The sequence below is a fragment of the Microcebus murinus genome, chromosome 15, assembly GCF_040939455.1.
Source record: "Microcebus murinus isolate Inina chromosome 15, M.murinus_Inina_mat1.0, whole genome shotgun sequence".
Lineage (NCBI taxonomy): Eukaryota > Metazoa > Chordata > Mammalia > Primates > Cheirogaleidae > Microcebus > Microcebus murinus.
In genome coordinates, this window is record NC_134118.1 from 70,153,911 (window position 1) to 70,176,585 (window position 22,675).

The window sequence follows — 22,675 nt, forward strand, 5'->3', positions numbered from 1 at the left end:
TACCACGATGTTATACCTGCCGACTTTATAGGGAAATATCACTAAGCAGCCCACCTTATTTTCACAGATGGTCCTCCCCAACAGGTTTGATCAGTTTTTAAGTATTTAGGTGCTTTAGTTGCAATCTCTCCACTGAAATGCATTTTGCTTCTCTGAAAGCTATATAAAATGTGTGTAGGCTGTATCTGTATGCCTGACATTTCCCTATTCATCTAGGGATGGATGCTGTAATGGAACTAGATCATGGTGAGAAATGCAGTTGAGGACATGAGTCAGCCAAGTCCTCAGTATACAAAGAAAGATTAACCCTTCCTGGTATGTAACCCCTCAAAAACTCCTAAAGGGAAACCAACTATAAAAAATATTGACCCAAAACAAAGAACAAATCACTCACTCATTAAATTCTTCCTTGTAGGTATCACCAGAATATGAGGCTCCTTTTGGTGTAGAAACATGTATGGTTTGCATATTTCCCTCACATGCAGCCTAGAATTTGATTAAATATTCAATTAATCTTTAGCTAATTGTCGATAACTGACCAATTTCAGAATATTATTTTTGAGCAAAGTACACCAATCATGGCTGAAATTTATAGTATATTTTGAGATAGCCTTAAAATTTGTAAAGAAATAAAATGTTAACACCATTGTGAGTACCAAAACAAACTTTCGAGAAAACGATTACTAAAAAAAGTTGTTCAAATGGATGATATATAAGATTCAGCAGCATGTGAAAAGTTTGAAAAATTCAGAGTTTGTAGATACAATGCTTGTGCTTAAAAATCTAAGGTAAGTTCAGTGTGACCTGAACAAAGGCAGTATGACTGAAACATTGAGACAGAGGGCTGAGGAGGTGGGTAGAAGCGAAGCCATCTATGACTTGATCAATTATGTGAGGGAGAGCCAGTCAACGCAGTCTTCTCCCTTCCACATGCCTACCCACTAATGTCCATGGCTTGTATAATTATGTAGTTATACCTGTGCAACAAGCAGGGCTTCTTTAAGCTGACCTCTTGACATAAAAAAATTGGCTAATTTTTTCACATCACCGATGGCTATGCAGTATGGAATGACATCATCCTTATCTTCCTGGATTAACTGGTCAGCTCTCCTAATAAAATAAGGATAGTTTTATTATTATTATTATTTTCACAATATACTAGTTTCAAGGTTTTCAGTTGGACTGAGATTTTTCTGAAAACACAGCTACAATGTGCAGCAGATTTCATTAAGCCCTTTGGCGTATTGCTTTTAGAAAAGATTTAGATTTTATAATAAAATCACATATGGAAGACAAATAAAAGTTTAATAAGATAATAAATACTACAGGTAACTTGTTTGCCTTTAGAATACAACATATTTTCACATTTTAAATGCCCTGAACATTTTAATTCTTAAAATCAATGTAGCTTATCTATTAAAATTAGCAATGTATTTATTTGAAAATAAGCTGTAAACCAGCTATGTGTAATGGAACTGGATTAATCAAATATATGAGTGTTTACACTGTTAAAGACAGAGAATTTCCAGTGAGCATGGCAATAAACAGAAAGCCTCTAAACTAAGGTAGCTTAAAAATCATTAAAAAGCATAATACAGGATCATAAATCTTGATAATAAAATGCAGAATACTTTAAGTGCCCCAAGCAAGGAAGTTTAGAGAAGATTAATGTTACAGATGTGTGAAGTGGAAAAGAGGAGCAGGACACTGGAGGCGTGTAGGGTGTACATACATCTGTCTCTGTATATCTGTCTCTGCCTCTCTCTGCACCCATCACTGTCTGTCTGTGTGTCTCTCTTCCCATCCAAGTCCCAGGTAGTTTTTCAATGACCAACTTAGGTATTAAGGTTTATTCTCAGTTTTGTTTAAAAATATCCTGGTATATTTATGCTAGCATTTGCATTAAACTAGAGTTCAATTTCTAATCTCTGGGTAGGTATAGAAGATACATTTCATGCTGTCTGCCCAGCTTGCTGCTCAGAGTCTTCAATTCATAGACTCATGGGAGTACTCCTTAGAAGCTATGATTTTACTATGTGACTTTAGTTTCCTTGTTATAGCTGTTTAGAAATAAAATTATACCTTCTTGGGGATTTGGAACTAGGGTTGAGAGACCACCAATCAACCTTTATGAATGGCTGGGTATAAAATATAAATACAAGAATTGTGAGGAGACCACTGCTGGCCACTATGTGGACTAAGGAGCAGAGGCAGGTGCTGGCTTTTGAAGACAAATGAAATAGAGGTGGAAGAGTCATCTTTATTTCCATCTGCTTCCTTCCTTTCCTCCCCAGCCTCACTTAACCTATTCAAATCTTGCTTCCTTCTTCTTCTTTCTGCCAAAACACCTCTTACCAAGGTCAACAATACCCTCCATGTTGTCCAGATTTCTTCTTCAGGCTATAAAATCAAGATTGGCTACTTGACATTGTCACTAAAATCACACAGGAACCTCAAGCTCAAGATCTCTAAAGAGAACTCATGATCTTATGTCCCATTTGATTCAAATCTTTTGCTAAGGTTTTTCTCTTTTTTTTTTTTTTTTTTTTTTTTTTTTTTGTGGTTGTTTTGGTCTGGTTTTCGATCCCAGTGAATGCCAACAGCTTCTATCCAGGTTTTCAAACCTAAAACCTAGGAATTATTTATGACACCTTCCATATCTTTATTACCAGGTCCCATGAAATTTAACTCCTAAATATATCAAATGTGTCTGCTTTTGTCCATCTCCTCCACCATATAATGCCTCTATGCTACTCACCTCTTGACTTGGCTATTCTAAGTGTCTTCTAACTGGTCTCTTCATATCTGCTATGGACCTTCTCTAATCTGTTCTTGGTACTTCAGTTTGTGTAAACTTTTGAAATCAAGAACTAGTCAGGTTATTTTGTACCCTATTTAAAACCTTTGAATGTTTTCCATTGCTCTTAGGATAGAGAAAAAAAACTTAATGTGTTTATAAAGTCCTAAAACATCTAGCTTGGGCTCCACTTTCACTTGGCATCACTTCCCCCGGCTTCTGTACTCCAGCTACAGAAGCCTCCTTTTCCAGAGTTCCTTTACTCTCTGCTTCCTAGGCCAGGAACATTTCTGTAGCCCCTTCACGTGGTTATCTCCTATGTATCCTTTATAGCTCAGTCCAAATGCACTAGTTTACAAAATGTTTACTCTGTTACAATATATCTGAGGATACACAACATTTAAAACTCATAACTATCATAAAAGCAATGTAGTAGCATATTAATATAGAAAAGTATATCAATAATCATATAGAATACAAAATAGTTTTACTTTTATTCTGCAAATTATTCACACTGAGTGACTATACCTTCGTCCTAACTGGCATTCAATTAAGTTTTTGTTGACTTTGAAACAATGTTTTGTGAAATAAATATTCTCTGCTAACCTGACTTTATTAAGGATTCGGTGGGAGCAAAACCATTCACAATTATGCTGTGAGGGTACAGGAACTTAGATGTATTTGGGATTCTTAGAGCTTAGGATAGGGAGCCTGCAGTCTGAGGACTACAGCCTGCTTAACATATTGTTGGGCAAGTCGGTGTTGGGAACAGTCTACTTTCCCATGGCAAATGTGTTAATCCGTCTGAATTTCACGCTTAGCCCTTGATTAATTTTTATTTGTATGTGTGAATAGCAGTTGTTTTTTTTTTTTTTCCTCTTAACCATGTCTTATAAAAAATTCAAAATTTCTCTTTTAAAGCAAGGTAACTATTTATTACATAGTACTCCACAAGCCTGGCACAGTGATTGGCACACAGCAGGCACTAAATAAATATAATATTTGTTAAATGAATGAGTATAACAGAATAGAATAGAATAAAGAATAATTGTTACGTTGTGAGTTGAACTGTATCCCCAAAAAGATATGTTGAAGTCCTAACCCATGGTACTGTGACTGTAACCTTAGTAATTAGTTAAATTAACGTGGGGCCATCCTGGATGAGGGTAGGCCCTAAATCCAATACGACTTGTGTCATTACAAGAAGAGGAAATTTGGGCACAGAAACACAGGGGCATAATGCCCTGTGAAGATGAGGCAGAGACTGGAGAGATGCATCTACAAGCCACAAGGTGCCCAGGACTGCTGGTCACCAGCAGAAGCTGGGAGAGAAGCAGGGGACTGATTCCTTCTCAGAGCCTCCAGCAGGAACCAACTTTGTGACAATATGATTTTGAACTTCTGGCCCCCAGAATCATGAGAGAATACATTTTTGTTGTTTTAGGCCACCCATTTTGTGGTAATTTTGTTATGATAACCCTAGGAAGCTAATACAATTGAGAAAAATATTCTTATTGGTTTAGTGCCTTCTAAGACAAAAATGTTAGTGTCCTCAGCGGCCAGACCCTTCTCTATCATCAGTACCTCCCTCATATCCATGGGGAGGAAATGGCAGAAATTAATGTCTACAGAGAGAATTTTTGAGATTATTTATAAAATAGTATTCTATGAACTTTTGGTAATATTCAGAAAATCTAATTACTTGTATTCAAATAGCAATATAGTAATCAGTGAATATGTTTGCTGATCTTTTTCCCCACTGACATGGGAAAATTTGCCTTCCATTGTTTACATCAGGGTTCAAATAAAATATCAGAACACCAAAATGACTGGTAACAGATTTGTTTAATTTATTGTATCAGTAAATACAAAATTCAGTTATTAATAAGTTAAGGCATTATAAGAAAAAATTTTTTAAAAATTATAAAAATTTATAATTATTATTATAAAAAAATCCCATGAGCTATTCATATATTTACATACCATTTCTATTTTAACAAATGATTTGAAAACATCTATTTGAAAACAGACTCTCCGCCTTACCTCTGCATTAGCTTCTTCCAGTATTTCACAGAGACCCCTGGTGCAACTGACAGGGCTTTGTCCCACTAGAAGAAAAGGCAAAAAGAGCAGAAGCATATCTGTTTTGATTGCACTGTGTCATTCTTAAAATATTTTTTAATGAATTCATATTTAGAATACAGAAATTTTAGAGTTTTTGGATTTTCAAGAATACTTTTGTATTCTATCTCATGCATTCCATATAGTATAAATATGAAGGATCTTCAAAAAGTTCATGGAAAATGCACATTATGAAAAAATACATAGATTCCAAATTTTTTTGCATCAAAATGAACTCAGTACTAACTTGTTATATATAACATGTTTGAACAGCATCTAGTTTGAGGCACTAACAAGAGTAAGACATCAGTTTGAAAAGAGCCTCTGTCAGAGTAACATGAATTCTGTTAAAGTTGGAGCAAGAGCATCAAATTTACGGTGAAGCTTGTGTGAAAGAATGGTGAAATCATTGATGCTTTCAAAAAAGTTTATAGGGACAATTTCCCAAAGGAATCAGCAGTTTACAAATACAAATGGGCAACTCATTTTAAGAAGGTACAAACAAGATGATGTTTAAGATGAAGCCCACAGCAGCAGACTATCCACATCAATTTGTGAGGAAAACATTCATCTTGTTCATGCCCTAACTGAAGCAGACCGGTGAGTAATAGCACAAACAGTAGCCAGCACCATGTATGTTTCAATTGGTTCAGCTTACACAATTATGACTGAAAATTAAAGAAGAGCAAGCTTTCCACTTGATAGGTGACAAAACTATTGTACCAGATCAGCTGCAGACAACTGTATAGCTTTTAAAGGAAATTTTAAACAAGTAAAATCAAGATCCTGGAGCATTTCTTCAAAGAACTGTAACAGGAGATGAAACATGTCTTCACCAGTACAATCCTGAAGCCAAAGCACAATCAAAGCCGTGGCTACTAAGAGGTAGGAGTGGTCCAGTCAGAGCAAAACAGATCAGTCAAGAGCAAAGGTCATGGCAACATTTTTTGGGGATGTTCAAGGAATTTTGCTTGTTGACTTTTTGGCCAGCCAAAGAATGGTAATGCCTGCTTGTTATGCATGTTTTGGGAAATGAATCCAAAGCTTTACCATAAAAACACCCAAGAAAGTTTCACCAGAGAGTCCATTGCCACCACAACAATGCTCCTGCTCATTCTTCTCATCAAACAAGGAGAATTTTGTGGGACTTTCAATGGGAAATTATTAGACACCCACCTTACAGTCTTGATTTGGCTCCTTCTAACTTCTTTTTATTTCCTAGCCTTAAAATATCTTTAAAGGGTACCCACTTTGCTTCAGTTAAAAATGTAAAAAAGACTGTATTGACATGGTTAAATTTCCAGGACAGTCAGTTCTTTAAGGGATGGACTAAATGGCTAGTATCATCTGTTACAAAACTGTCTTGAACTTGATGGAACTAACATTGAGAAATAATATTTTTATCTTTTATTTTTATCTTTTAATTCTACTTTTCCACAAATTTCTGAAGTCCCCCTCATATTAATGTATTTTAAAATAAAATACGTAAAATCCTATTATTTAACAGAGAAAATCCATCCCAGCCCTTTTATAGCCAGGAAGACTTATAAAAGCACAGATGACTGGGCTCCATCCCCAAAGTTTCTGATTCTGGAGGTCTAGGCTGGGACATGCATGTCTAAAAGGGTACCAAGTTATATTGACACTGCTATCCTGAAAGATGGTAAGACTTCTTCAAAAAGACCTCACTTTGATAACTACTGTCCTAGGGTGTACACTTAGTATGAGATTGGCAGAGAATCAATTATATTCTTGCTTTTTTTAATGAATAGGACACCCTATCTTTATTCCTCATTAATCCATTTTTTCTCCTTAAAATAATTGATAAAAACTTTCTTCATGAAGTTTCCTTCATTAATTTTACTGAATATACCATACTTTTTCTCTTTTGTTCTACTTTATACTTAGACTACTCTGTTTAATGCATTAATTTTACTTTAATAATGGCTTACCTCTCCAAGTTCAACCATAAGTTCACAGTATCTCTGAATTTGTCCTAATCTCAAGTGTATTTCAGCAGCTTCCTTTAGTCTTTCCTCTTTAGTAGGGACACCAATACCACCACCAAATTTAGACATCTTGACTGTCGTTAGTTCTTGGGCTTCAGACTGGTTAAAAAGAAAATAAAATTTAAAAAATTTTGTTTTACAAGAGCGATGATAACGGATGATCATAAGAACATTATATAGATACATATTTTATAAACATACAGCCATGGAAATTAAATATTAAAAAATATTTTTATCTACAAAATATGATACCTCCTTAAACATAATGTTTTAGTGTATGTGGGGATGGAGATTGGAGAGCAGAGATTGAATCCCATTGTCCTTGACACTCTCCAGATGTTGTAGTTATGTAGGAGTCCAGATGCCAAAAGGTAGTGATAAAGTGATATACAAACAGTCAAAAAATGCTTAAAGGCCTTTAATAAAAGTTAAGAGTTACTGGCTCACTTCAATTGGCTCCTATACTGTCAGTAGAGCTTGCAGTTATAGTCGATAGTTGTTAAGTTTATGATTAAAGTACATCTTTATAAAAATAACTGTCACTTATGACTATTACAGCCAAATCCCTGGCACAAATCTTTCCATGCTCTAACAGTTAACTATTGATATTTCAAAAATATATAAGCTATTTCTTCTTTCTGGTGCCAGGGTAGGTTTTGTGGTAAGTGCTGAATATTACCCCAGGTATAACAAATAATTTTGCACTGAAATTCATTATGAGCTATGTTATGATCAGTTTTAATAAAACATAAGCTAGAATACAGCCCAAACTAAAATTAGAGTAGTCCATATGTTACAATCATCTGGTAACAGGGTAAAGATCAAGCCTTTCAGGGAGTTCTGAGTGACCTTTAAAGAATTTCATGAGATTCAACCTATGAAAACCATGACTGACTGACTTAATCTGTTCTAAAATAATTCTTACCCTCATGATTGGTTTTACCAAAGATTTATCTCCTCAGTGTTTACTTATTTCAGTCTACCAATCTAATCATATATATTTTATTGTTTTTTAAAATCATGTTTATACTTTAAGACTAAAAATGCAAAAACATTAGCTTGAGCATATCATAGTGCATACACTACTCACTGTTCTAAATTTAATGAGATGTTTCAAATGCATTATTCCTTTGCAGTAGTTCTGAGGGAGTAAGCTATCATCTTGCCCTTTTATCACAGCAACCAAGTTCCATAAATTCTCACTGCCACCTGGAGGCTAAAATATTGATACAAAATAATCAAAGACATAATAGTGAAACCCCATGGTACTTTGCATCTTCAAACACATAATGCAGGCATATCTAAATTAAAAAATTAACAAAATAACTATACATTATCTCATTTATTGTTTCTGGTTTCTCATTTATTGTTTTCTCATTTCTGTTTCTGGTACAAATTATGTTAAGAGGGATCCAATGACTTAGGATGGTGCATGTAAATATGTGATGACTTAATGACAACCACTGTAATGTTCATTTTGGTGAAAGGGGAAATGTTCACACTTAAGTCCCATAATACTTACTGATAAACATTCTGAAAACCACCTTAGTTTTTTTGCTCGAGGATTACCAGTTAGTTTCTCTATTTCTTGTCTAATGTCTCTTGACATTTTACCACACAACAGAGGAGTGCCTTGTTCTACAGCAGAATCTGAAGAACAGACATAATTGAGTGAGAAAAGACTTCTTATAAAGTATTATTTAAAAATAAAATCTGATTAATGCATACATTCAATACCAATGTTCCCGATAATTTCTTCCCAAGATCTGTCTGCCAGAATATTTATTTGTAAAGGTGTGATTAAAGGTGTTAATGACCAGAGTCTCACTGTAGAATCACGGGAGCAAGAGGCCATAGTGAAGGGGCGACTTGGATGGCATGTTAAACCTGATGGAAAAAACAAAAAATATTTTTTATTTATATGTACCTTGTAAAACTTCTATAGAATTGAAGTTATGAAGAAATCTTGTGAATAACTGAAAAGTTCTCAGAGCCAATCTTCTATTTGCATTTAACACAAGACAATAATATAAGAATGTAATAAATTATTGAGTAGATTCTGTAAATATAAATATAAAATTGAATAATTGTTAAAAAGCAAATGGTCCCGGATGAAAATGTTAAAATTATATTTCATGAGGTTAAGCAGCAGCACGTATACTGTAACACCAATAGTGTATACGGTATCTATGAGTTAGTGGATAGACTGAAGTTCTAGTTACAAGAAGAAAGAGTTGAAGACCTTTCAATTTCGATATTAACAAATAGGGTTCTCTTCTACATGCAGTCCTACATTGCCTCGCCTAAAAGGCCACTGGGGTAAATCCATATCCAAAAAATATGTATTTGAATGGCTGGACTGGGGCTTCTTTCTCTAAGAAATCATTTTTGCATTCTTAATCTACTCACTAATTCTCATCAAGGTTTAATCATAAGAATAAATACAAATAAATATGAGAGTAAAGTGTTGTGCAAAAGATATATAATCAGATTTTCCATACTGAGCTCAATTATATCAAAAAACTAAGTATTATATTAAAAAACAAAATAATGTCCTAAATATCCAAGGACATGGCTAGATAAGTTATATCTACATTATTATGGATTTCCTGTTCTACAACTTACCTCTGGAGTGATGGTAAAGGAAAGGAGAAAAATCTACGCCATACATGTATGTTTGTCCATAGGTACAGCTGTGCAGTGTGTGTGTATACAAAAACACATACGCTTGCAGAGAAAAAGGGAGAGAAAGATACCACAGTGCTAACAATAGTCATCTTCTGATAATTTTTGATGACTTTTTCTATCTTCTGTATATTCTAATACTTCAATGATAAAGATGTATATTTTCTGAGAAAAATGTTATTTTTAAATGAAACACTGTAAGACTTCTTAAAAAATATAGTATTGCTCAGAAATTATAAGCATCATTAATATATCAATATAACAAATACATGAAAAATACTTTACCATATACATCTGCACCATGATCATACACAGTATCCAAACAAGTTCCTTCTCGAGTGTCCCATACTTTTATAGTATAGTCCCAGCTGCCAGACAGTAGTAGGTACGGAATCTCAGTATTCCACATCAATCCCCTCACAGGTGCAGTATGTCCACTAAGAACATTTATACAAGCTTCTTGAGTATAATCCCAGATTCGAACAGAACTGAAAACAGAATATTGTGTATGTAATAATATACAAGTTATAATTTATCTGTATTAACATATCCTTAATAGAACATAATGATTATTTCTTAGCATATTTAAAAAGCATTCTATGGTTCAAGATACATTAAAATTCTCTTTCACTTTTAATTGGCAAATAATAATTGTATATATTTATGGGGTGTGACGTCATGTTTTGATTTATGTTTACAATGTGGAAAGATTAACTCAGGCTAATTAAAAAATCTATCACCTCACATACTTCTCCTTATAACACATGGAAATTAATATTTAACTGGGTGAGTGCTAGTCTATTTTAACATATTTTCTTTCCTGATGTTTACTTGTCATTTATTACCAATAATAAAGGTACTATTTCACAGTTTATATGTGAAAAAATTGCCTTCTTAAAATGAAATATCCAAAATAGATATAACCAAAGAGAAAATATGATTAACAACATAGGTACAATGATTTAAGAGCATTCAAATTATTTGTAAATCATTAAAGTGTAACATATTATGATGGTATTATTTGAAAAATCACTTCATATTTATGCTTTTATCAATACAGTATATCTTTCCTTCATGTTTTTGTCAGTGAAGTAAGTTGCTTGGTCAGTGTGGAACCTGAGACTAAGTTAAAAAATTTAAATATAATTAGATCCATGATATTACCCAGATCTATTGATTATACAAAGTACAAATGTTATTAAAAATAAAATTTGAACTCAGAATCAATTTTAGACCCCCAAATGACAATTTTGTTTAGATAATTTACAATAATCTTTTATTCACAGATTTGTACCAACCTGACAATACCAAAATATTAATACTTCAAAGGTTGTATTGCACCATAAAGGAACCACATCATATATTTTTATGTCTTTAAGGCATATCTCTTTCTGCTTCATATAAAAAGACTCCTTTCTTCTTTTTCCCATTATCCTAGTACATTACAATATAGCCAAATATATTATAATCTAAATTTCTGGTGCTATTTCTTATATATGTTAACATTTAAATATTTTAAGTTTCATATCATACTTTTATAAATAAGAAATATTAAAGTGATTTTTATCAAAATAATTTAATGTAATTGTAGGGCCACTAGAACAGGTATCTTTCTTTTTATGATATAAGTTATTAATAGTTGGGTTTTGAAGTGCCAATGTGTGTTTTTTTGGTCAAACCTAAGAAAGGCTTGTATATGCCCCATGCATATAAGGAGTGTCTCAGGCTTCCCAAGCTGAAGCATAGCATCTGGAAGGTATGCCATGAGTACTTCAATAATTAATGGTTTCCTTACATGTTTGACTTTTATTTAAAGGACATATGATTTTCATCTATATTAACAATGATTACTAAAGGGACCAATAACCAGTATTTAGCAAAGCCTTTCAATTTCATTATCATAAGTTAGTAGAATGCTTACTGGTATCTTTCTGAAAATATTTTTTAGACAGTAATTGAAAATTATACCTTTTTCATGTAGAATAAAATTTAGACATTGAAGTTTATGTTAAGAGACTGAATAATCTCATAACTGAACTCACATTCACTTTCACATGATGACGGTATTAGAAGTAACATTTCAAGTGATAACTCCAAAAATCTCATAATTGTTTCTGTTATGAAGTTGGGATTTATATAAAAAATTCAAGATGAAAATGTTTAATTATTCAATGTTAAACTTGTAGTTACTAGGTACACTGAATTTTACTTGCATAAAGTTAAGATTTTTGTTACCTAAATTTTTCCCATTTTCAAATAGTGACTAGAAAACTTATACTATGTAAATCTATCTTGTTTGAATATAGAATATAGATAAGATTTCAGGAACTCTCAAAAATCCAGAAAAATGTTACATCATTCTCATTTCTAAACTCTGTTCATGTTAAAATTTATGATGATATTTTATTCCAGAGTACAGCTGTTTTCCATATTAAACATAAGAACACTATTAAAAACAAATTCTTCTTTTATTTGTTTCAGATCTTTTTTCCTTTCCCCACAGACCCTTTTAAAATTTTTGTTTAGTTCTTGCTAATAAGCTAGAAATAAGCATCCATAGTAAGCAAAATGAATATAGGAATAAAAATCATGAATATAATGATAAGCATGGCAGAATTTAATTTAGTTTTAGTTAAATGCAATTAGGTACTTGTTAACTGCGTACTTGTTAAGTCCATATTTAAAATGTTTCCACACATATAAATAATTTGATCATATAAATATGTACATTTCTAAGAAAGTATAAGCTATGATTTTAAGGACTGGAAATTAGAATCCAAAAATACATACCCATCATCAGAGCCACTGCAAAGAATTCCTTCCCTCAGAGGAGACCATTTAACATGAAATACTTTTGCTGTATGCCCACTAAATACTTTCAATGGTTGATCAGAGCTGGTGGCTACATAATAGACACGAACATTTTTGTCTTCACAGCCAGTGGCTATCATGTCTCTGAAATATCATCAATGGAACATTTAAACATGAAAAATTAGATATTATTTATTACTAACAATTAAAAGTGAATAAAAGTTCAACTTTTTAAAAGTAGAATTTTTTTGATTCCTTAATGAAGTTAGACTAAAAACTTACATATGTAAAAACATGTATAATCATGTTATTGCTTATTTACAGAAACTGCCCCAGTATGGAAAGAGTTTTTCTCTGTGTTACTTTTTAATGAGTTGAATTATTTTATTTTATTTACCTTAGATCAGAGATAATGGTATTTATATTTCTATAAGTTCCCTTTCAAAATGTCCATTCTGAATGTTTCTCAAACTTTGTATTTTGCAACTAGTGAGTCTTAAGAAAGTGTCAAAAGATGAGTGATGAAGTTTGCTTACTTGCTGGTAAGCAAATTATTATTACATGCTGTAGCCATTTATTAAATTTTTTGTGGCATGGTACAAACAGCGGAGCTCCCCCTGGAAGTGTGCTGGAAAATCTCCCTGTGGCCAGGGTTGCCTCACTGGACAGTAACTCACAGTCTGTTTTTCCATTCCTTTTTGGTGGTTTCTCCTCTTTGAGATTCTTTAACTACTTGATGCAACTAAGGATCTCCTGGAAATATAGCATGATCTTTTAATGTCTTTTGCTCATTATTGTCACAAAAGTGAGAGGTAAACTAAGCAACTACTTGTACCCTAGTGGTCACACTTGGAATACTGCTAGGAAAGGAAGTATGAGTACTAGGCAGACCTGGGGAAATCACACACCTGCCAGCACATAGTCTACTTGAGGAACATCTACTCTATCATATAAACTGTCTCTACATTCTCAAGATAAAGAGGGGAAGTTATGCACTTTGGAACCCAACTATCATCAAAACCCTTCCCAAACTACAAATTGTTGATTTTGTCATGGGTTATAATGTTTATATTTTTTAAGCCTACATGTAGAAATATACCAGTTTGCAAACTGGCATGGCAATCTGAAAATATACAGATTACATCTTTCCAGGGCCCACGGGCAAACAAGCCAGTTTCCACATTTAGGAAAATATATTTTGTATACATATATATATTTACATGTATACATGACTATATTTGTTTATGTATGTACTGTGTTTCTGCAAAAATAAGACCTACCCATAAAATAAGCCCTAGCAGGATTTCTAAGCATTTGGGCAATATAAATGCTACCCCAAAAATAAGACCTAGCGGTGGGCGTGGCTACGCAGCCTATCTGCACAACCCATGTATTTCGTCCTGGAGCTGTAAAGACAACGAGCAGCCCTTCTTATATGCCCCATGAGAGCTCTATGGCTCGACATGAGAGATTGGGGCCAATGGTTCTAAAGGAAATAGAGTCGCAAGAAATTCAGGATGGAATTCGGGGTTTGGAGAGTTATGATGATGTTTCAGAAGAAGACGACTTAATTGTATTTGAATAAATGTAGATTGTTGTACCATACTTAAAAGAAATAACACATCCCCTGAAAATAAGCCCTAGGGTGTCTTCTTGAAGAAAAATAAATATAAGACCCTATCTTATTATCCAGGAAACAACGTATATGCTGATACAGAAATATAAAATCTCAGAAATGGTATTATAAACATTCAAAGAATGTACATAAAGATATCTAAATTATAAATTCAGAGATAGTTTATGAATAAACTTTGATAAGTTCAAGATACTTTCACTTATCTACTAAGATGTTAAGTGTAAAATGAATGTAGCAATTAGAAAATTTTAAAAATGAAGTTTGTTAGGTATGTTTGGTAACAAGCCTAATAGTTAAATACAAATAGTTAAATAATTAAAGGACTTGCAGTGTCATTTTAAAATACGGCTTTCTTAATCAGCCAAACATATTAATTAATATCTAATTTTTATTTCAACTGGCCAAATGCTTATTAACTCTACAAAACAGAGAAATAAGAACATGGAATTGTTTTGTTGGTCAGATAGAAGGTAATTGCATTCATTTGTATATTTAACAAATATTTATTGAACATCTACTTTTTCCAAGGCACAGTGAGGGTTAGTGACACAGTGTTTTGCTAAGAATATACTGCTAACCACAGATAACACAGGTTATGATCTCAAGGGGCTTACATTTTAGAAGGTAAGACAGCCAATATGCAACCAAATATATAAGTAAATATTTAATTTTATTATATTAAGTGCTTTAAAGGCATTTTATATGTAAAATTTACCTAATGTGGGAGTCAAGGAAGACTTCTCTGTGGAAGTGAGTTTTCAGCTGAGAGCTGAAGGATAGGTAGCTGTTATCTATGTCCAACCCTGATGGGGCGTATGGTTTAGGGTGGGAAGTAGAATCCTAGATAAAGGGGGACAGCATGAGTGAAAACTGGCTAATTCAAGAAATGGAAAGCCAGTGTGGCTGGATGCAAGGAGCATGGGGAGCCCGGCTGAGAATGAGATGAATAAAGCAGACAGCAGCCAGAAGGAACCAGATTGTATGAGGACTTCCTTGTAGGGCTTGCTGAGAATTTTCATTTTATCCTACAATTAACGGGAAACTCTTGATAGATTTAAGCAGTGGAATGGTGTGCTTAGATCTGCGTGTTAAGTGTTCACTCTGCAGCATAGAGAAGTGGGGTAGGGAGAGAAGAAGTGGTGACAAAGCACATAGATTCTGAAATTGATTAAGAAGAGTTTTACAGGAACCAAAACAACAACAACAACAAAACAAATGTTATAGGTTTGGTGGCAGGAGGATGGTTAGATATAAAAGAATGTTCAAGAAGAAAATATGACATTGGTGGCTGGCTGGAAATTGGTGGCTGACTGGAAATAGAAATGGAGAGATGAAAAGATATAAAAGAAAGGCCAAGGAGTCTGGTTTTATCAATTATTGCTGTTAGCAGTATCCACCACTGGTATAGGAAATACTGGACAATGAGCGGGTCATGAACTCATTTGCATATAACCCTAACAGTGTGTCATAAACTCTTCTACATTTACTGGAAGAAATACATAGGTCCATCATTTTGTATTATATGTGATTTGACTCAGAATACAATATAATAAGGTTTTAATATCTTAGTCTATCTATTTCCCACATGTAGCATGGGAAATCATAATATAATTCATTGTTTTTGATGATATCTAAAGAAAGTTTGAATTTTTAAATGTGATTTATACCCCATCTAAGAGAGGTTTGAAACACCAAATTCTTGGAAATGCAATGAGTTAAAGGTCCAATTTTAGTAGAGATTTGAGTTGGATTTAATTTTAAATCTAAGCTTATTTTTACATGGTAAATATCTGGCTTTCAAACAAGGTTGACTTTTCAAAACCATCCACTTAAGTTCCACAGCTTGGGAAATTATCCAGTGCAGAGGCACTAACATCATCAGTTAGGAGACAACGGAAAGTCATGGTGGCGCAATATCACTGCATAGATTCCTAAAAGAAATTAAACAAATCCACGTTTCTACGGTAGAAGCTACACATAGAATGGACTAATTTCCATTTTTCATTAGTTAACAGTATGATTTTTTCCTAAGTATAACAAAGTTGTTTTGAGAAGAGGAAGTCAATATTTCTAAATCAAGTAAAAATGTGATGGAATAAAAATAGCTAAAACAAATGGGCAATTACAAGGCTCCTCCTCATTTGTCAGGCAAGGGGAATATTACCTAACAAGAGTGATGAGTACTACCTACAGGAATGACACTAAACTTTATGGTTATTTAAAATCTCCAAAAGTAATTATTATTTATTTTAGAAAAAAATACGTACTTGTTGTTTTGGCTCCAATCACAACCAAACACTGCAGCTGGATGTTTGTATTTGTGTAGCACTTTACCATCAATTGTTCGAATAATACTAAAATTAATTATAATATGTTAATAGAAAGGCAACATTCTAATATATTATTCAAAGGAACATGGTCAGAATTGTAAATTTCAAAAATAAATATCTCAGGATAGAGACCTTGTCTGCAAAGAGCAAGGAACATTTAAAAGCATTGTATACATGACATTACCAATTATGAGTATATTTGTATCACATAATATTAATTACAGTAATCCATTTAAGTCAAATTAAAGGTAGTCAATTTTGACTTAATTTCTAAAATTGTTTTGTAGTTCAGGAAAAGTATAGTCTAATATATCTTAAAACACAATGATATAACTAACATATGCGTTAGATTTTCAGCTTCAAAATTAGGTAGCTCAAAATTTATAGTATTTAAAACTAATTTATAAAGCTGGTTGTATGTGCTATCACACCAAGACCAAGACACATAAGTTATAAAGTTTTCATTATATGGTCTCAGTAATATAACTCAAAATTCAGAAAACAGCCCCTACCCCCTGCTGCCCAAAAGAAAGATCCTAATATTAATTTAACTGCAAAATAAAAGAAGCTCTACTCCTCTACTTTATTATTACCACAGTGCAAGGCTGTTGCTTCCATTAGAAATAAAAAGCTGTGTATAAATTAATCTATTATGAAGCTTTAAAAGTCTTTGGAAAAGACTCTCTTAAATTTTATTAGGTCCATTTTTAAGGTTACAGGGAAATGGTGGTGACGTATGCTTACAAATGTTTGGACACTAAATGTGGTACTTATCAAATAAATAATGCCCTGAAAATACAGGGTAAAGCTAATTATTATATGTAACAGTTAATCAAAAAAACTCAGGCATGTCTTATGCATTTTGGTATTTATCAATTAGCAAATAGTGCCTTTCGAGGAAAAAAATCACTCATGTTATTTCTGAAAATTTTAACTTCCTGGTGAGGATTTTGGGTTTCCATAGCTGTTCTACTAAAATTAAAAAGTGAGGATGAGAAAATTGGAGTTGGTTTAGTAAAACCTAACAAGAGACAAACGTCTATGATCTCAAGAACCATGGGTGTCTATACTACCTGTCGAAAATGACTATACTTAATAACTACAAGGGTAGCAACAACTGGTTTTAAAAAGTTTTTTAAACCAAGGCAATTCTTTCCTTACATATTTTTTCTTGAAATCCTTATTCTTGGACTTAAAAGAATTAAGAAAGCATATATTTCTGAAACACAGGATCAGTGAAATTAGTTCCTAAAGATAGGCATTTCCCATACCTCATTCCTCCTCACAAAGGTTTCTTATGCCTTTATAAATAACAGTGTCTACAAAACCGTGAACAAGTTTCTAGAGCACTTGATATCTCTTGAAATACTACTCCACACAAAGTGTGATGAGGATTTTTAAGACTTTTTGAAAAGTCCTTAAAGTTTACTTGAGGCAATTCAGTCTTTTAGTTATAATTCAGGTAATGTTTTCATTTAGAAAGCAATGACTGGCTAATTTTTTTATTTTTTAAACACCATTGCATTGTTATTTATTAATGTTATATCATGACAATGTAACATATGACTATATGGTCTTATAAATAATATTTATGATAGTTGGCAGAGCTGTACAAACAAAGTGTCATTGATACACAATTGGAATAATAAAATATGTTTTTTTATAATAGTATAATTTCATATTAGACATAGTACTTACCAGAAACCATCACCACTGCAGGTTGCTATTCTTTTGGAATCTTTGTGACTCCAGGAAATGCAGAATATTCCATTCTTTCCATGCTTCAAAAAATGTAAAATACCTATCAATAAGAAATAATTCACCCCTTTTTTCTCTTATTTATTTACCTCTTCTAAGTTTCATTTTCCTATGAGGAACTTTCTGTAGATAATACTAACAGAAATATCATTGTCAATAGCAGAAACCTGAATACATATTTTAAGAATGCCTAAAGCTGTTGTGCTTAAGAAATGAATCCATTGTTTTAAGACATAAATTGGGTGGCTCTATTTCTTTTTGTTGGACACAAAGTAGAGTCAAAATCTGCTTCTTCAGCCATCTGTAGAATTAAGCTCTACTTAATGCCTTTTCCCATGAACACCAGTCTGGAGATGAATATAGTTATCTATCTGCTCTCAAACCAGTGTTACCACCACCACAATATAAGAAATGTTGCAAGCAATTGTTATTATTGGTTGTTTCTCTAAGTTTCAAAGTTTTATTTTTATGAAAAAGATCAAAACAGATCTAAGCTTATTCCTATAAGAAATCACTATTTTTACTTGTTTCTCCATCTTCTAGGACTAAGGAAGGGTCAAGTGTATAGTTACAGCTCATATGATGAGAATTTTTAAAACACAAGGAATATATTATACATGGCAATGTCATTCATCAACTGTGTGATAGGTGAATGAAAGTTGTAATCAACTCATTTCTAAATTTTATATTTAAAAATATGTCTATTTTATTTAATACTTAAATTGTGGCTGCCTAATCATTAAGGGGAAACTAGAGTGACTTTTTATCTTTCATTTTAAGGTTGTTTTATAAACATACAGTTTCAACTTCTTAAGGCAATGTCTAGTTTGCTGTTTTTACCCCCTCTTCCGGGGTCAAGAAGGGTAGGTTTATACAGGTAGATACACACATGGGACTAGTTCCCATATTCATTCTGTTTAAGGGGTGGAGGCCTTCCATCAGCTTCACCATTCCAGGAAAAGTGCATTCATGGCTCTCTGCTACCCTGCATTTCCTTTTGGAGGGCACACACTGCTTAATTAAAGCTGGCATTGCTAAATTTTTCCAGATTTTTTATATAGGATTTAAGAAATTTTTATAGTGATCTTAACTGTGCTACTGAATGCTGGGAAAGACATAAATGACTGTAAGAGATGTCCTTGATACTAAGATGCTGGGTTGCTAGGATCAGGCTGGAACTGTTTAAGTGCTAATGGACAGATGTTTTAGGTTACAAGATGCCAAGACATCATAAGAAGAAATCAACAGATCTAATAAGGACACATTTTTAAAATCTAGGCCAAAAGTTTCACTTTTAGGCTTATTTCTTCTTATATCCCATTATTTATTATGAGATAAGTTGCTGTTCTGGTGATGGGAGGGAAGGGGGCAGGTTGGGGGCACTGCTGAATTGAAAGAGTATTGTTGTGTTGTACGTGGAGGAAGGGAAAGATGTAACCTTTATAATCCTCGGTCAGACTTTCCTCTGTTGAATGCAAAGCTGCTCACTAGTGGTTGCTAAAGTTTCCCTACAACTCTTCATTTGCTACACTACTGCAGTACCCTCTGGGAAATCAAGGCTACCGAAGAACATCCACAAAGGGATAACAGTCTTTTCTGTATAAATGGTTTAAAGCCTCAAATATATTAGTAATTTTCAAAGAAATTATATATTTAATAAGCTTTAGCAGCGATCATTTAAAATATTAATAAATAAAATTTCAAGCCAGTGAGAGAAAATCCTAGATCATATTGCTGCCAATTCATACCTAAAATATTGTAATTAGATCATCTGCATTTCTCAAATATTAATGGAATTCAGTAAAACATGGGATGATAATTTAACTCTAAACTGATGGATAAATATAATCTGTGATACTACAAATAGGAAGAGAGCAGGCTTTAGGGCTTGTCATGGAATAATGGAATTTGAGAACTGGGAAAAAAATCTAAGTAATTATATAATTCAATGTGACCATTTTATAGGTGAAGAAATAGGTTAAAGGCAATAAAATGATTCTCCCTATATCAAAAGCTAATTAATAACAGAACCAGGACTATAATTTGGGACTTGCTCTAAGTTTAGCCTTCTTTCCATTATTTAGTATCTGCCTAGATTTTGTGGAAGATGACTCAAAATTCCTCTGACTCTCTAATGCAACTTAAGGTGAAATTTTATATCTTATACTCAGCTATAACTTCCAGAATTCATTTTAGCATGTGACTATCCTCTTGGATTTTCTTATACTTGAGAGATCATATATACCACCTTATTATTAAACACTTACAAAATACAAAACAGTATAAGACATTATGTTATTCAGTAGCAATAAATACAACTTACCTCATTAAAACGTTGAACTATTTTGCCCTTTTGAACATCCCAAATAAAAGCACCATTTCGGGAAGTTGCTCCAGCAATACAATTTAAATCACCTTAGGAAACAATTTATTAGAAATTATACTAAATATCTGCCACAAATGTAATTCTTATCAAAAATCTAATTTTTAAAAATGAAAGAATTGATACTTGAAAAGGAGCTCTTTATAAAAATTTTTTGCAATGGAAATGATCAAATGTATGTAAATATAGAGAATAATAAAATGAATATATCCATCATACAGCTTCAACAATTAGCAAGATACGGCCAATCTTGTTTTGTCCATAGCTCTTCCTAGATACGTGATAAATGACTATAAACACTAAAAAAAAAAAAAAAAAAAAAAAAAAAAAAAAAAAAAAAAGAGTCCTCACCATATTTCTAGTATTTCCATTCTGCTTTCCTTTTGTGGTTCTTAAATTATTGGGTATATGTTCCCATATTTATTTGCACTTTTTTCCTTCTCCTGTGATATCTACTCTAAAATACAGAGGAAATTATGCAATTACCTGTATCCTACTCTATTTCCATCCTTGTCAATCTTCATTAATCTTTTAAATTTCACCCCCACTTACCTAAAAATCACGATTCATCAGTTATCACTAGCAGAAATGATTAAATTTCCATTTTATAAAATTTTTACTTTCTTGATACAAATTTTCAATGTGGAAAGTAAAAGAATGCTTTAAGTGAGATTAGGTCTTCCACGTTATGACTTGGAAAAATGGTTTTTATAGTCAAAATTTTTATTTAAGTTTTAGGTTTGCGATACATTCTTTTTGTAGGAGCCAAAGTGTTCAACTAGTAGGAGCTAAAGTGCAATGTTAATGTACTGGCCGTTCCAATTCCTGTATCGCTAGCCAAGGTAACCCCTGTGAAGATGCGTATTGTAATGATAAAGAACACAGGCTCAGGTATTCTCTGCTTAAAGGAAGAAACACTATCATCGAGAGGTGTAAGTAAAATTTTTTTCCAGACTTTTCACTGTAGGAGATGAGGGATACATTAAAGCAGTGGTCCTTAACTTTTTCTATGACATGGATCTCTCTGAAAATCTGATTACTGTAATACTCTTTGACAGATATAGGCATATGTACACATACACTAAAAATTATTCATGAAATTCCAAGAGATTCCCAAACTTTCTGAAGGCATCTAAAACCCTAGAAGGCCCATAAATTCAAGGTTAAGAATTACTGTGTATAAAGAAATAATTTTAAATGTAAGAATAAGCTATATCCTTGTCATAGATGGTTATTAAATTAATACATTACTATTAGGACAAATAAGTAAACCATTATATATACTTTATAAAGTAAAAAGTCCACTTAGGTATATAAAATTATTTGTTATAGGGAAATAATGTTTGGGGAGAAAATGTAAGAGGTTTCATAGTACACCTCTTCTCTCTTTTTGTATAGGGAGGCATAAGGTAGCATCTTTCTGAGATCAAAGAAAAGATTCTATTATGGCATAAAAGTTCTTCAATATTACAAAGGTGGAATTTATATATTAATAGAATAACAAGGTTACAAATGAAGTTATTTGATACATAATCATTCACACTTATAAAACAGATGCATCAAGGAAAGTTATCTATTGCAATTTTTAGAAAATAAATTTCTCTTTTTATTTTCATAAATTTGATTTACATGAAAAATTTTAGTAGCATTTCTGTCATCTAAAATGTGTTATACCTTTAAAGGAATAGCTACACAAATACAACTAAAATTCAGTGGGTCGAGAGCATCGTGATTTACTGTGGCTTTTCTACATGACTATGTCATACAGAAGGGCTCAGGAATCAAAGTGCCTTTGCAGGGAGTCTATCCTAAAACCTCACAAAAACTAAATCAACCAATATGTTGATACTAATTTGCCTCTACAATCATTTGGAACAGGATAGCATCGAAAGGAAGAAGATAATTCAAATGAAAATAAAATTTAGGAAAGTCATTTAATTGTATTCCCAATTTCAATAAAATAGCTCTTACCTGGAGCCCATGAAAGGGAATAAATAACCCCTTCATTACCCGGAGAAGTGTACACTGCTGTTAGTGTGTTTATATCCCAGACTTTTATAGTGCCATCAAATGAAGCTGTTGCTAAAAGGTTGGGATCGTCAGGTTTGAATTTGCAGTCAAAGATAGTCTCCACATGTCCCTACA

At 32.8% G+C, this 22,675-nt stretch overlaps 1 protein-coding gene across 2 annotated transcripts in view; it reads right to left on the reverse strand.

The window, feature by feature from the left end:
* WDR17 (WD repeat domain 17) overlaps positions 1–22,675 on the reverse strand; it is a 76,021-nt gene that overhangs the window by 19,122 nt on the left and 34,224 nt on the right. The window contains exons 8-20 of one of the 2 annotated variants that reach the window (XM_012770707.3): positions 22,502–22,670; positions 20,471–20,562; positions 18,088–18,170; positions 16,327–16,413; positions 12,403–12,567; positions 9,898–10,100; positions 8,665–8,814; positions 8,450–8,577; positions 8,018–8,143; positions 6,871–7,026; positions 4,841–4,905; positions 978–1,110; positions 395–486 (exon numbers count right to left, since the gene is read on the reverse strand). In XM_012770707.3, the coding sequence (XP_012626161.2) occupies positions 395–486; positions 978–1,110; positions 4,841–4,905; positions 6,871–7,026; positions 8,018–8,143; positions 8,450–8,577; positions 8,665–8,814; positions 9,898–10,100; positions 12,403–12,567; positions 16,327–16,413; positions 18,088–18,170; positions 20,471–20,562; positions 22,502–22,670 (1,649 nt within the window). Of the gene's footprint in view, positions 1–394; positions 487–977; positions 1,111–4,840; positions 4,906–6,870; positions 7,027–8,017; positions 8,144–8,449; positions 8,578–8,655; positions 8,815–9,897; positions 10,101–12,402; positions 12,568–16,326; positions 16,414–18,087; positions 18,171–20,470; positions 20,563–22,501; positions 22,671–22,675 lie in introns of both variants that reach the window. The other variant, XM_012770706.3, reaches the window with a different exon arrangement.